The 16,039-nt window shown below is 48.9% G+C and overlaps 1 protein-coding gene across 1 annotated transcript; it reads left to right on the top strand.

The window, feature by feature from the left end:
- The first annotated feature begins 80 nt into the window (after positions 1-80).
- On the top strand, positions 81-5,913 carry RETREG2 (reticulophagy regulator family member 2). Its single transcript, XM_032636570.1, has 9 exons — positions 81-808; positions 1,093-1,199; positions 1,921-1,951; positions 2,312-2,447; positions 2,853-2,937; positions 3,240-3,383; positions 3,546-3,640; positions 3,795-3,930; positions 4,183-5,913. Exons 1-9 carry the CDS (start codon positions 522-524, stop codon positions 4,794-4,796), a joined length of 1,635 nt encoding a protein of 544 aa, XP_032492461.1. The 5' UTR covers positions 81-521; the 3' UTR covers positions 4,797-5,913.
- The last annotated feature ends 10,126 nt before the right edge of the window (positions 5,914-16,039 follow it).

Raw genomic sequence — 16,039 nt, 5'->3', positions numbered from 1 at the left:
TTCGCTGAGGAGAGGGAACTGGGAGGACTAGTACCGTCGAGTGTTGCGTAAAGGAACGGTCGCCGCCCTACCAGAGCAGAAGCAGGTCTCTCGGGGTATACTGGGCATCTGAAGCCCACTCCCTGACCCTGTCGGCCGCATCACGCCAGAAATACCGGGCCAAGACCAGCCTCCCTAGCCTCCCTGACTACACAGGGAGAAGAAAATTGGCTGGGGTGGGTAAAGAAGGAGATTTCCGTCCTTCCGTCCGAAAGAGGCAGACACCGCTCGGCGCAGCCAAAACACGAACCTGCGTAGGAGCAGGGTCACCGGCAACCGCCTGCGCGCAGGCTCCGGCCGCCCTAGCTCGGCGGTTAGGGCTTGTCACGTGACGGATTCGTCGCTTCCCCCGTCACGTGACTCCCGTCCGCGGCCTCAGCGGCCTTCTCCGCTGCGTGCGCCCCCTTCCGCCTGACGCGCCCCCGGCGGCGGCCGCGCAGCCCTGGCTCCTCGCGGGCTCGGGCGGCGGCTGCGGCGGGGCCATGGCGAGTGGCGGTGGCGGTGGCGGTGGCGCTGGTAACACCGGCGCAGGTGGGGGCTCGGGGCTGGGCCTGAGCCTCGGCCTGGGCCTGAGCCTAGGCATGGGTGAGGCCACCGGCGAGGCGGAGGAGGAGGCTGCCACGGCCGAGGCGGTGGGACGCCTGGCCACGGCTCTGTGGCTGCGGCTCCGCGGCTGGGAGGCGGTGCTGGCGGCAGCGCAGCGGCTGCTGGTGTGGGAGAAGCCGCTGCACAGCCTGGTCACGGCGGCCGCGCTCAACGGCCTCTTCTGGTAAGGGCCGCGCAGGAGGGGGGCGGGGCCGGGCTGCGCGGTAGAGCGGGGGCGGGAGAGCCCGGATTCCTCTTTCTGGGGAAGATGCTTGTCCTGGGGGACTGACCCATCAGCTGTTTTTTAAAGGTCGTCGTCCGCCTGGGTTGCCCCATTTCTCTGTCTTCGGGTGTCGAGTTAGGCCTGGAGGTTCCCATTCCCCCATCAGTGGGCGCTTTTCCGCCTTTGCGATGGATGTGGGAGCCTCTCTCACCCACTCACCGCTGAGCTGCCTGTCTCTCCCTAAGGTTGCTGTCTTCTTCCTCCCTACGGCCCTTCTTCCTACTCAGCATCTCACTTTTGGCCTATTTTCTGTTGGATCTCTGGCAGCCTCGCTTCCTCCCTGACATCTCAGGTGAGTGTTACTTCATTCATTCAGCAAGCCCCGTTGAGCACTTGCTTTGTGCCTGACTCACCTGGCTGGGTTGAATGGTGAGAGCGTACAGCAGGCCACCTGCCTCCCAAAGCACAACTGCTTCCCCAGATGGGAAATATAATTTCCCCTTTCTCAAAATTAATGTTATTGTGTGTAGTAGTTAAGACTGCGGACTCTGCAGCCAGATGGCCTGGGTTCCATTGCCTGCTCTTCCATTTACCCTGTATGTGACCTTGGAAAAGTCCCTTGATCTCCGATTTGCGTTTGCCTGTTTCCTCAACTATAAAACAAGGACTGTAAAACTTATTTCGTAAGGAGGTGGAGAATAAAGAAGTGGACTCACTTTATGTGCCTGTGGTAGGGCTTCGTATATGATAGGAACTATAGGAGCATTAGCTCTTCCTGTGTTTTTTGTTGTCCACATACTCACTTAATTGACATGTTGGAGTAACTAGGTGCCAGACAGTGTGTGAGTTGTTTGGGGTGTAAACCTGAATAAGATGTCGTTCCCATTGTGGAAAAAGGTAAAGTCTAAAGAAGGAGACAGACATACAAACGACAATAACAATGTAACACTTCCTGCAAATGGCATTTCAAAAAAGCACTCTGGGACTGCAGAGGAAGGGCAGCTGTTTCTGGCTTAGGGAGTGTTTCCCGGAGCTCTACACCTCAATAACTTGTTTTCCTTCTCTCTCTAAAGCATCATCCCCAGAGGAGCCACACTCTGACAGGTGAGTGCAGGCCACCCCTTGAAGACAAATGCCCAATCCCTGTCTTGCTTTCGTGCCAGTGTCTCACCGCCACAGTGCATAGCAGTACTGCAGCTTCTGCAGGCACAGGCCCCAGCATAGTGAATGCACTGGTAACAAGCTTGGTCCCAGGTTCTTGCGTAGGTGTTTGTGTGCCTGCTTCTTTCAGGGCAAAGGGTTGGGAGCTCTGGGCTTTGTTCCCCAGGACCCAGACGGCCTCCCTCTGGGAGGTGGGGTTGTCCACTTCCTTAGACTAAAGAGCTCATTGACATTCTCAGAGGGATTTGAGTGCCTAGGAAGCTGGTGTCTGAGGCCTCCAGGGGTCGTGTCATGTCTCCCCAGTGAGGGTGCGGGGTCAGGCGCCCGGCCGCACCTGCTCAGTGTGCCCGAGTTGTGCAGATACCTGGCTGAGAGCTGGCTCACCTTCCAGATTCACCTGCAGGAGCTGCTGCAGTACAAGAGGCAGAATCCAGCTCAGGTAACCTCCCCCACATCACACAACAGTTCTCTACGCTGTGGAGAAATAGAGGCGGGGGTGGGGAGGAGTGACTCGAACTCCCCAGCTGGAGACTGAAGGATAAGGCCTGGTGCCTTCTTGAGGCAAGATGTACAGCTATAGTCTGGTACAGGAGGCAGAATAAGCTTCTGCCATTCTGACACGGTTTCTTGCCGAAAGAGACCAGTTTGAATTATAGGTGTTTGGCAATGTTTGTTGCAAACTTCCTAGTTGGTGGTCCTGGGCATCCACTTGACTAAACTGGATCACTGCATTCCTAGAGGGCATTCACCTCCTTCCACCAGCTGAGCAGTAATATTTCTTACCCAGATAAGTGGAGCGCATACCTCAGCCTACAGTTCTTAGACCCTGTGCTCTCTTCTGCAGTTCTGTGCTCGCGTCTGCTCTGGCTGTGCTGTGCTGGCTGTGCTGGGACACTATGTTCCGGGGATTATGATTTCCTACATTGTCTGTGAGTAGGGTCTGACCTCTCCCCTTTCCAAAGCCCTGTCTTTGTTTTTTTCCGTGGACTGACCCAGGGGTGGATGGTACACTGTCTGCCCAGTTACCCATTTACAGAGACCTCCAGGGGATGCTGTAGTATTAGTAACAGTGGAATAGTCATCTGGGGAGGGCAGTGGATGTGGGAAGAAGTTGGAACAGCCTCAGGAAGGGACTTTGTCTTCCTTCAGCCTTTTCTGTTGAAGCATCAGTTGAATGAGGGCCCTTGGGAAATAGGCTTAGGGATCTCTGAGTGGACACTGTAACCCCCAGTGCTGAGTATCCTGCTGTGGCCCCTGGTGGTTTATCATGAACTCATCCAGAGGATGTACACTCGTCTGGAGCCCCTGCTCATGCAGCTGGACTACAGCATGAAGGCGGAAGCTGATGCCCTGCATCACAAACACGACAAGAGGAGTAAGGGGATCCCATGACCCAGAAAGGGGGGGAATGGGGGAGGACCTTGGCCTGTAGCTTGTGAAATGCCCTGGGATTTAGATACTTTCCATACCTTTGGCAGTGTTTGTCCCCCACCACTGTTGCTGCTTGGTCACTGCCCAGCTGTTCTTGGTTCTCTAGAGCGGCAGGGGAAGAATGCGCCCCCCGGAGGTGATGAGCCACTGGCGGAGACAGAGAGTGAGAGCGAGGCAGAACTGGCTGGCTTCTCCCCAGTGGTGAGGTCCAAGGGAGGTGGGCTGGGGGAGAATTGCTCTGCTTTAGAGCAGCCACCTCTCCACGGGGTGGGGGTTGGTGGTGGGGCAGGGATGCTCCTGGAAAATGGGCTCTCTTAGCCCCTTGCCTGTGACATTCATCCTGGTTCTCCTGCAGGTGGATGTGAAGAAAACAGCACTGGCTTTGGCCATTACAGACTCAGAGCTGTCAGATGAGGAGGCTTCTATTTTGGAAAGTGGTGGCTTCTCTGTATCCCGGGCGACGACTCCACAGCTAACTGACGTGTCGGAGGGTATGGTCCTTTGTCCCCTCCAAGCTTCCTGTTCCCTGTCGTGGGATGCTGGCTGTGCTCTCTGGCAGTTGCCCCCATAAGTGTTTTCTGTGGGGAGCTGATCCTCTAGTTCTACTCCAAACCCCTGAAAGACCTTAATGCCTAAGGCCTGGCCCAGCCTTCCATGTCTTGAGTTCTCAGCCTCGAGCTGATAGGCCTGTTGCAGCTGCTCAGCACAGCAGGCCCATTCCTGGCCCTTTGTTTTCTGCCCAGATTTGGACCAGCAGAGCCTGCCAAGTGAGCCAGAGGAGGCCCTGAGTCGGGAGCTGGGGGAGGGAGAGGAGACAGACCTGGCCCCTCCCGAAGACCTGCTGGGCTCCCCTCAGGCCCTCTCAAGGCAAGACTTGGACTTGGAGGAGGAAGAAGATGTGGCATCCAAGGAGACCTTGCTTCGGCTCTCATCCCCCCTTCACTTCGTGAACACGCACTTCAATGGGGCGGGGTCTCCCACAGATGGAGTGATGCTCTCCCCTGGAGGACCAGTGGAGACACTGAGCCCAGAGGCAGTGAGTGGTGATCTCATCACTCCACCTAGTGCCCTGTCACCCCTACTTTGCCTTGCTGAAAATGACCCGGCCCCTTCCCCCTCAGTACTCCCGCCTCTTCCCCAGGACTCACCCCAGCCCCTGCCTGCCCCCGAGGAAGAAGAGGCACTGGCCACTGAGGACTTCGAATTGCTGGATCAGGGGGAGCTGGAGCAGCTGAATGCAGAGCTGGGGTTGGGGCCAGAGACATTCCCAGAGCCCGCTGATGCTCCCCCCCTAGGGCCCAATACCCCGTCTCTGGTACAGTCAGCCCAAGAGGCTCAGGCCATGGCAGAGCCATGAACCCCAGGGGAAGGAGTTGCAGGCACAGTAGGGCTTCTTGGCTAGGGATGTCACTGTTTCCTCCTTTCCCTACTGCCCTGGGGAGGAGCAATATGTGGGGAAGCTGGCTATCAGATGGAGCCAGTCCGCCCTCTGCCTGCCTGCCTGCCTGCCTGCTGTCCTGGGCCTGGTACAGTACCTGGGATTGGTTTTAAGCTTGTAAATAATTTTACATCTGGGTTAGTGGATGTGAACAGGGCTAGAAGAGTCCTTCCCACTTGCTTCCCTGCCTCAACTCTAGTCTCATTCCACGATGCCCCAAGCCCTGGTGGTCTGTCCGTTTCTTTTTCCTCCTATCCTCAGGGACCTGTGCTGCTCTGTCCTCGTGTCCCACTTGGTTGTTTAGTTCAGGCACTTTATCATTTTTCTCTCCTGTGCCACGCTCCTCTCTGCTTTATTTCCCTGCTGTGTCCTGTCCTTAGCAGCTCAATCCCCACTCTTTGCCAGCTCTTCCTTCCCAGCAGGCCCCGGCGAAGCTTTAGAGAGGCTCCTGTCTGGGAGGTGCAGACGAAGCCCGGGGTGGTGGGTCAGGTCAGTAGTTATGCACTTAGTCGCTGTAGCCCGTGTATCCTCCACTGCACCCTTGCCCTGGTTCATCCCAGCCTTTCCCAATGCAGGATGGGAGCAGGGATCCCACAGCACATGCGCCAGCACTACGTTAGTGAGCAGGAGCTCTGTCTTGTGGGGCGAGGGGCTTTCTTACTATCTTAGGGAGGAATAAGGAGACCTGCTTCTCTGGGCCATGGTCCAAGTGTGGTGGGACCCCCCTACTAGGGTCAGGAAGTGGACAGTAACATCTGTGCAGGTGTTGACTGGAACAATAAAGTATTGATGGCTAGAACTGCTGCTGCCTGCCTGCGTGCCTCACTGTGAGCTATCGCCCTCACTCTGTGCTCTGCCCTTATTTCGTTGTCCCCCACCTCGCTCCTGGCTGTTTATTTACCTTTGTGCAAAACAAGGCAAGAAGCAAGGATTTACCCTGACAGACGTAAGTAACCTGCCCTTAGCCGTGTTCTCTGATGCTGTGATATGCTTGGTGAGATTGAGCACGTCCAAATAAATTGTATGCAGGAGGAAATTGCTTTGGCTTCCCAGTCAGTAGAAATTTGGGACCGTAACAGTTGTTTTCTACAGTGTTGCCCACAACCTTAACACTGTCTTCTCAAGAAGTCCTTACTCGTCTACATGCTGACAATTAACTCCTTCGGTCCTCATTTATCTGTCCTGGGAGAACCAAACAAGCGGGACCTATACCTGTATTAAAAGTGATTCCAGGCCCAGGAACATTAAAGAAATGGTGTCTAGTGCTAATTGAATGCAAGATATGTGCTTGGCACTCCTCTAGGTGATTTATATTAACTCGTTTTTCCCTCATGACCCTGAGATAATAGATACTGTTATTTCATTTTACAGATGTTGACTTTCACAAGGCCACGGCCTTAGTACGTGGTGGAGCCAGAATCCAAACCCAAGCAGTTTGGCTCCAGCAATCACCCTGGAACAGGAAGCCCCTGTCCATTAGTAGGGTGCAAATGGGAAGATGCTCAGGGCGTGGGAATGATAGAGCACCAATCTGCATACTATCTCAGCTTCACAAAGAGTGGTCTCTTAACAATCCTTGCTCTTTGGGGGAGAACAACGTTAAAGGAAAGCCCAGAACTGGGCAGATGGCCTTTTTTTTTTTATTTTTTTTTTTATTTTGCGGTACGTGGGCCTCTCACTGTTGTGGCCTCTCCCGTTGCGGAGCACAGGCTCCAGATGCGCAGGCTCAGCGGCCATGGCTCCCGGGCCCAGCTGCTCCGCGACATGTGGAATCTTCCCGGACCAGGGCACGAACCCGTGTCCCCTGCATCGGCAGGCGGACTCCCAACCACTGCGCCACCAGGGAAGCCCCAGATGGCCTTTTTTATGAGTTCACATCCTCGGCCTTCAGCTGGAGACACCATATGGCAATGCTACCTGGCTTTTTGAGGTTGACTTCTGTGCTGCATCTCTCTTAAGTGTGTGAGAAATTTTTCTTTTCCATTTGTTTTACATTTGCCTGAAAGACTCAGGGTTTCAATGGCCCTCCCTGTCTGTCACTGAAGGCATAAGAACTTGTAATCATCGAGAAATTTCTGAAGAGAATGAGAAAACAGTTATAATCATCAAACAGGCAATTCAGGAAAAGTAGAATTAATCAGAAAAACAATGGCTGCCGTCTGCCCCACCCATAAACTATTTCCTTGTTAAACTTGCAGCTTGGAGATAGAGCCAGAAGCCTGTAGTTGGGTCAAAACATTAACCATATGTTTGGAGTTCCATGAGAGTCCATTCTTGACACTTGCCTTGGTCTGATGGTTGCTATATGTTTGTCTACAAGTTTTTATTATCAGGTGTCCTGGCCATTTCCTGCCCCATGATGAAAGAGACAAGAAGAAAGCTTTTCATATGAGTGAAAGAAAAATGAGCAGAAATGTGAAACCTACAGTTAGGCTAAAGAAAAAAATGAAGTACAGGCTGGGGGAAAAAGGGTTGCTTACATGTTTATGTTTGCAGGGGGAGGGCAGTGCACTTCAGTTAACTACACATTCAAACAGCTAATAGTGTAATGTTGCTGCTCGTAAACTTAATTTTAGGCTGCATTACTGGAAAGAACAATACCTAGAGTGTACTGTGCACAAGTTAGACTACTTCCAGAGGATGGCTTGCTATGCTTGTGGACAAGTTGGCAAATAGCAGAGTGCCACAAGAGGATCACCAGAGATGAAGGCTGAAGATGTCATCACGTGGAGCATGTGGGGAACTGTGAAGTAACAACGTTCAAGCCAAGAAGGGAATGCTGAAGTAAGTCACGTTAGCTGCCGTCAAACTTTGCAGGGTTATCTGTAGTACTGCAGAGGGCAGAAATTAAATCTTTGAGAAGAGTTTGATTAATAAGAGTGTAGGCAGAATTTGTTTTTCTGGTCAGAGATTTTGCAAAACAGATTTAAGTGATCTTTAAAAGTACAAAGATCGGGCTTCCCTGGTGGTGCAGTGGTTGAGAGTTCGCCTGCCGATCCAGGGGACACGTGCCCCGGTCTGGGAAGATCCCACATGCCGCGGAGCGGCTGGGCCCGTGAGCCATGGCCGCTGAGCCTGCGCTTCCGGAGCCTGTGCTCCGCAATGGGAGAGACCACAACAGTGAGAGGCCCGCGTACCCCCCCCAAAAAAAAAAAGTACAAAGATCAAAGACAGAGTATAAGAATTTTCCATCATGCAAGGCCAGTATATCACCATGTTGTTTTGATTTTTGTGTCCAACTAAAGTCTCTTGGACTTCCTCCTCCTGCTCCCTTAAATGTTGGTTTTTCACTGCGTCTATCACTGGCTCACTTTTTCCTTGCAGTCTGCCTGGGCAATTTCACTTGTTCACCCATTCAGTTTCCACTCATATGCTGATGACTTCTAAATCTTAGCTCCTTTCCCAGAACTTCCGACTAAGCATCTCCACTTGAATGTCCCACGAGCACCTTCTGCTCAACATAACAAAAACTGAACCCATGCTCTTTCCACTCTGCATTCCATCCCACTACTCCCCTACACAGATAGGCTTTTTCTGTATTTACTATCATGCTTGTCGTCACCACCAACTCAGAAGGCCTGCTTTTCTCTCATCCCACACCCAGAGTTGGGTGTGGAGTTGCTGCTAATTGGGTGTCCTAATTATTTCTTGATTCAGCCCCCTCACAGCCCTGATTCACAACCTCCTCATCTCTCGCTTGGCCCAATGCAACAGTTTCCCTGCCCACACTCTTGACCCCCACCGAAATTTATGCCCAATAAAGTAGCTAAATAAGTTAAAAATACAAATTGGATGAGCTTTCTGCTATTTAATAGTAATCAAGGCTCTCCTCCTACAAGGTATCATTCAAGGTCCCTGATATGGTTAACAAGCCTTCTGAGGGACTTCCCTGGTGGCTCAGTGGGTAAGACTGCGCTCCCAACGCAGGGGGCCCAGTTTTTTGTTTTTTGTTTTTTTTGCGGTATGCGGGCCTCTCACTGTTGTGGCCTCTCCCGTTGCGGAGCACAGGCTCCGGACGCACAGGCTCAGCGGCCATGGCTCACGGGCCCAGCCGCTCCGCGACATGTCAGATCCTCCCGGACCGGGGCACGAACCCGTGTACCCTACATCGGCAGGCGGACTCTCAACCACTGCGCCACCAGGGAAGCCCAGGGGGCCCAGTTTTGATCCCTGGCCTGGGAACTAGATCCCACGTGCATGCCGCAACTACGAGTTCGCATGCCACAACGAATACCCGACGCAACCAAATAAATATTTTAAAAAATAATTTCAATTAATTTATGAAAAAAAAAAGAAGTCTTCTGAGATCTGCCCTTGCCCTGTCTTGCTCTTTACACTACAGCATCAACCCCAGACAGAGTCTTTCCTTGGCTCAGCTGCACTGCCCTCCTCCACCCCTGCTCTACACCCACACCCCTCATCCCTCCAGTTGCTAAACATTTCACTTGTCTTTTAAGATGTGCTTCAGACCATGTTCCATTTTCGAAGCCTTCCCTGATGTTCCACATCACCCACCCCGCCCCCCATAGCAGACCTGCTCTCCTAGTTCTCCCTCAGTGTACTGCTGTTTTTCCACATATCACGTAGAATCTTCATATGAGTACGGTGTATGGAGTACAGAGGTGTATGTGTTTATGGATAGATAGCTGTTGACAAGAGGCCTCAGTTCCTCCTCACACTGACCTCTTCCTATGGCTGCTTGAGTGTCATCACGACATGACAGCTTCCTTCCCTAGAGCAAGTGGTCCAAGAGAGCAAGAAGAAAGCCATAGTGCTTTTTATGACCTAGTGTCAAAAGTCACACTCCATCACTTCCAATGTATTCTATACATTAGAAGCAAGTCACTGAGTCCAGCCCAAGCTCTTTAAGGGAAAAGTAGAAAAAAAATTGTGGACTTTTTTTTTTGGCTGCACTGCTTGTGGATCTTACTTCCCTGACCAGGAATTGAACCCGGGTCATGGCAGTGAAACCACTAGTTCTAACCACTAGACCACCAGGGAGTTCTCTTGTGGACATATTTTAAAACCACGACACCAAGCTTATCTGGAAATTATATTCAAGAATTTGGACTGGCAATCTACCCATTATAAAAAATAAAGACAATGTATCAACACATGGAAAATGAACAAATTTAGTAATAATGAATAATATACACAGTTAAACAACTAACAATACACATATGTTAGATTATTTAGTATATGTTAGTCGTAGGTCTAAGTGCTTTACATGTATCATTTTTGTAATCTTCACCATCATGCTTGGATGTAGGACCCCTTCCCCTTTTTACAGATGAGGAAACTGAGGCTTAGTGAGGTAAAATGGCTTGCCCAAAGTGTGAGGGCTTCTCATTGCCATGGCTTCTCTTGTTGAGGAGCACGGGCTCTAGGTGTGCAGGCTTCAGTAGTTGTGGTATGTGGGCTTCAGTAGTTGTGGCTCACGGGCTCTAGAGCACAGGCTCAGTAGTTTTGGCCCACGGGCTTAGTTGCTCTGCGGCATGTGGGATCTTCCCGGACCAGGGCTCGAACCCGTCCATGTCCCGTGTTGGCAGGCGGATTCCTAGCCACTGCGCCACCAGGGAAGCCCCTTGAGCCAGATAATTATTTTTTGGTGGTGATAGGGGCTGTCCTGTTCATTGTCGAATGTTTAGCTGCATCATCCTTGGCCTCCACCCATTAGATGCCAGTAGCACCCTCTCCCCCACTATCCCCTTACCCCTCTGGACATTGAACAACTGTGGGGTAGAGGCCATAAGTTATTCACCTCTATGTCCAGGGCCTAGTATAACATCTGATAAGACTTGGTCAATATTTAGTGGGTTGAATCAGATACATGTGAAATCACTGTGTAACCTATAAAATCATATGAATTTGAACTATGCGCCTAAACTAGGTCTATAATTAATCCACAGGAGAGCTAGGGCACTTCAGGACAAGTGACTGAATATTGTCACAAAGATTGTATATCACGTACCTGAGAAAGCAAGGCAGACCTCAGTGAAGGCAGAGCCATGCTGGTCTCTCCTGGGGTCTGAAGTCAGTTCCAATCAAAGAGCTTCCACACCTGGTTATTTAAATAGTCATATTTAGATATTTAAATAGTACCTTGCTCTGAAAGTGTGTTTGATTATTGATAACCCATGGAGAGATTTGGGATTTTCCACACTCTGAGAAAACCACCACTTAAGATTCTTCTTTTCAGCTGCAGAGGAGGTTATGGAGTCGATTTGGGGGAGGCAATGTTGTATAATGAAAGAACATGGGACTTAAGGCAATGCACAAACCTGGGTCCAGATCCCATCTCCAAAAGCAAGTAACTTCATCTCTCTCAATCTCAGTCTTCTTATCTTCAAAAGGGGAATACATAATATCCACTTCAAAAGGTTTTCATGGGGGATTAAATAAACTAAGAGATGAGTAATAGTAGGACAGGACAGTTAGCAAAATGGTTTTCCTTTCCCTTTCAGTATGCACTGTTTCTCTAAGAGTCATTTGAGGAGGAGGAAAACCACGAAACTAAACAGATACCATTAAACTAAAATTTGAGTAGAATTGGGCCCAAGACATCCTTGCTGGCATCCTCACGTTGACCTTGTCTGCTTTAAACCAGCTGAAGCTGAGATAAGAGGTGTCTGGCCATGATTGCACCTGCTGATTTGTAGAGGAGCCCATTTCTCTTTTTCCTGCGGGAGGCTGCAGCTCAGCTTCCCACAGCTGAAGCACAAAGCTGTTTAGCAGGTCTGCGTGTGCTTTGTTGGTCTACAATCAAAGAGACTTAAGCAAGGCTCAATTGCTAGTTGATATCTTCTGACACAGCTTGTTCAACGTGGAAAGTGTTACTGGATTTCTCTCAATGTTCTCCTTTATTCCCTTATTCGGAAGCAAGGAACCTACGTCCACACTATGTAGCAGGAGGTAGTGGCTTTGGTCTATTCACCATCCTTTTAAATCTTGGGAAGCTCCTAGGCTGCTGATTAGCATGGACTTAACCTACCTATAGGTAGGTTAATCTGGACTATAACCTACCAGTCAGGACTATAACCTACCAGTCAGGTAGGTTATAGCTTAATCGGGACTATAACCTACCAGTCAGGAAAAGTTTTGCCTGAGACAAGGGAAACTGTGAGGGCTTCATTCTCTCTTGTGGCCTTTGGGGTCTCTGACAGTTAAAACATTCTGGCTTATGCTCAAGAGAGAACTTCCAAGATTATATTTTTAGGGTTCTCTAAGCTTTTGGTTATCTGAGCATTTGTGGAGTGGGAGCAGGGAAAGAGGCAGTGTTTCTCTTTGTTTAGTCTGTTCCACACAAGGTTCCAAAAAACTGGAAGCCTACCACTCTAAAGCCATGAATGTAGAGAGGAAAAAAATGAATAAATAAAATTCTTAAAATGAAATGATTATACTTTAACATGAAAAAAATATTTAAAATCAGACAGCTATATATTAAAACAAAAGGATTTATAAAGCCCTGGAAGTAATTTAAAATTAAAAGCAAGTAAACAAAAATAAAGATAAAAACAAGTTTACAGAATATTAATGTGCAGAATATAATATCACTGTATCAGGAGTCTTTGCAGAGCTGTGAGGGGAGGATCTCTAAAGTTGATTGGGAAACTCAGTGATCATTCCACTGCTACCACCAGAGCCACCATCATATGTTGATGATACACCAGCAAAAAGTTCCATCTGGGTGAATCAAATGTTCACTTTTATTAAGGTGAGCTGCCACAACAGGTGTATCACAAAGGAAGCTTTGGGTTGCAAAATGTAGGAAACGTTGCTAACAAGGACATTTCCTCTCTTACATAACAAGAAGCCAGATGTGGTATCCCCGGGTTGGTTAATTTATCAGTGACCCTGGATCTTTTCCATCTTTCTTCTCTGCCATCTTCAGCATGTTGGCTCTGCTTGGCTCCACTCATGGTCACAAAACAGCTGCCTGAGTGCTAGATGTCACAGGTAATGTCCAGAGCAGAAATATTATAAATTTTCATCCAAATAGACTATATGCACATATAAATCATTCATGAGGGAACTGATAAAGAATACAAAAAATTGGTTCTCTGAGTGTTTTCAGGAAAAAAATGTATACATATCAGAATGAAAAAAATTACTAGGGTAGATACTAAACTGATTAACATTTCACAGGGCTAAAAAATAACAACTTTTAGGGCTTCCCTGGTGGCGCAGTGGTTGAGAGTCCGCCTGCCGATGCAGGGGACACGGGTTCGTGCCCCGGTCCGGGAAGATCCCACATGCCGCGGAGCGGCTGGGCCCGTGAGCCATGACCGCTAAGCCTGCGCGTCCGGAGCCTGTGCTCCGCAACGGGAGAGGCCACAACAGTGAGAGGCCCGCGTACTGCAAAAATAAATAAATTAAAAATAACTTTTAGGTTAATGTTTCTTCAAGGCTATACAAGAAAAACACCTTATCAATTTCTACAGGTTAATATTACAGAACTGTAACCTCTGTGCTTTTATCAGTAGTGGATCGTTAATCAAATATACTGTGACAACAGTTATATTCCCAGGAGTATCAGATGAAGGTCAAGTTGGATTCTTAGGAAAACTCTAGTATTATATTAAAAAAAGAATGATCATCATTTTTTGTCTTTTTTATTTTTTAAAAGTCTTTATCTTTTTAGTTCTAACTTATTTATTTATTTATTTATTTGGCCACGTGGCTTGTGGGATCTTAGTTTGGGCCCTCGGCAATGAAAGTCCAGAGTCCTGACCACTGGACCGCCAGAGAATTCCCCATTTTTGTCTTCTTTAAAGTTTGGGATAAATTTTTCTTTCAGATACAAGTTGTTTTACATGCCTCAACAAAGGGGAAGTTTTGTTGGCTTAGAGAATTTGGGTTTTTTCCCAAACTGAAGGTTGTATCCCCTTAATGCGATGGTGGATGGAAATCAATGTAGTGTATGGCAACCAGCATTTTAAAAAAATGAAATATAATAGAATATCAAAGTGTATCAAAAATAATAAGGTTGGGCTTCCCTGGTGGCGCAGTGGTTAAGAATCCGCCTGCCAATGCAGGGGACACGGGTTCAAGCCCTGGTCCGGGAAGATCCCACATGCCGCGGAGCAACTAAGCCCGTGCACCACAACTACTGAGCCTGCGCGCTAGAGCACACGAGCCACAACTACTGAGCCTGCGTGCTACAACTACTGAAGCCTGTGTGCCTAGAGCCCGTGCTCTGCAACAAGAGAAGCCACCGCAATGAGAAGCTGCGCACCACAACAAAGAGTAGCCCCTGCTCACCACACCTAGAGAAAGCCTGCGTGCAGCAACGAAGACCCAATGCAGGCATAAATAAATAAATAAATAAACAAACAATAAATTTATTTTAAAAAAAATAAGGTCAATTCCCTGGTGGCGCAGAGGTTAAGAATCCGCCTGCCAATGTAGGGTACACAGGTTCAAGCCCTGGTCCATGAAGATCCCACATGCTGCGGAGCAACTAAGCCCGTGCGCCACAACTACTGAGCCTGTGCTCTAGAGCCCGCGAGCCACAACTACTGAAGCCCGTGCGCCTAGAGCCCGTGCTCCGCAACAAGAGAAGCCACCTCAATGAGAAGCCCACGCACCGCAAGGAAGGGTAGCCCCGCTTGCCACAACTAAAGAAAGCCTGAGCCCAGCAACAAAGACCCAACACAGCCAAAAATAAATAATAGATAAATTAATTTTAAAAAAATAGGGCTTCCCTGGTGGCGAAGTGGTTGAGAGTCCGCCTGCCGATGCAGGGGATGCGGGTTCGTGGAAGATCCCACATGCCGCGGAGCGGCTGGGCCCGTGAGCCATGGTCGCTGAGCCTGCGCGTCCGGAGCCTGTGCTCCGCGACGGGAGAGGCCACAACAGTGAGAGGCTCGCGTACCGCAAAAAAGAAAAAAAAAAAAAGTCAGGTGTCAGGCATGTATGTGTGTGTGTGTGTGTGTGTGTGTGTGTGTGTGTGTGTGTGTGTTGGGTTATAAAATGTATTTCCTATTGTGAGTAATCGTTAAAAAGTTTGAAAAACATTGACTTAGACCATTTAAGACTCATCCTAGGAGCTGCAAAGGGACCTATGCAAAAAACAACTACTTGGAAAAAGATGATTAAAATCAGAGTTTTGTCCTCAAGGAGGGAGCTGGGGAATGGCTATTGGGTAGAGTGGGCTACAATCGAAGACCGACCAGGTGGTGCTTCGTCCTGTTTTTCTCATCCTCCGACCTCCCGAGCTAAGAGACATGCCTTACACCATTCTGGCTGCTGTGTGCCTTTAAGTGACCCACCACCTGCTTCATTACTTCAAGCTCAGGACAGCCCAAATACCATAAAAGTCATCCTTTATTTTTTTTTTTTTTTTTAAAAGTCATCCTTTATTTCCTTTTGTGACACTAGTTGTCCCCCAAATATCTGTTCTCCTTCACTGACATAATAATTGAAATTTTATCTGGACACATAGCCACCCAGCTAAAGGCTACATTTCCCAGCTTCCCTGAAGTTGGGTATGATCATGTGACTAAGTTAATGATTTATACAATTATAGCTGGTCTATACAATGTTCACAGAAGTGCTGTATGCAAATTCAAGGTCACTGAATGGTGGGGGTGGGGCGGGTGGAGGGTGGAGGGGATGCCTTCTTCTCCCTCATTCTGCTGCCTAGAACAAGGACTCATTTGGTACCACGTAGACAAAGGCAACACCTTAATGATGGTGAAGCAACAAAATAGGAGGTGTCCAAGTCCCCGACAAGTGCTATCATACCAGCCAGCCCTGAATAATTACATAAGCAAGAAATTAAACTTCTTTCTTGTTAATGCCAGTTTCTGAGTCACTGTTATGGCAGTTTAACCTATATCCTATCCAATACCCTCTCCTTTATACATTGTTAGTAGAAAATGGTGCAAGGTTGAAGTGCTAAGGTACATAGACATTTGACACATCCGATTTTAAGGTGTGTGGACTTTAAACCATACTCCCAGACAGTGCCTGTTTGTCTTCATATCGGGGCTCCAAAACCCAGCAGGGTGAGGATTAGATTGAAGGTCAGAGGAAAAACAGTTCTTGCCTGTGACATGTGCTGCTTAGATTAAACCATATGAAATTGCTGTTTTTGTAAATTAAAAAAAAAAAGTCAACTATTAGCAATTTCATATGTTTAAATCTAACAGAACTGATGC

The sequence above is a fragment of the Phocoena sinus genome, chromosome 7, assembly GCF_008692025.1.
Source record: "Phocoena sinus isolate mPhoSin1 chromosome 7, mPhoSin1.pri, whole genome shotgun sequence".
In the NCBI taxonomy this organism is placed as follows: domain Eukaryota; kingdom Metazoa; phylum Chordata; class Mammalia; order Artiodactyla; family Phocoenidae; genus Phocoena; species Phocoena sinus.
This window is presented reverse-complemented; position numbering and strand designations above follow the sequence as displayed.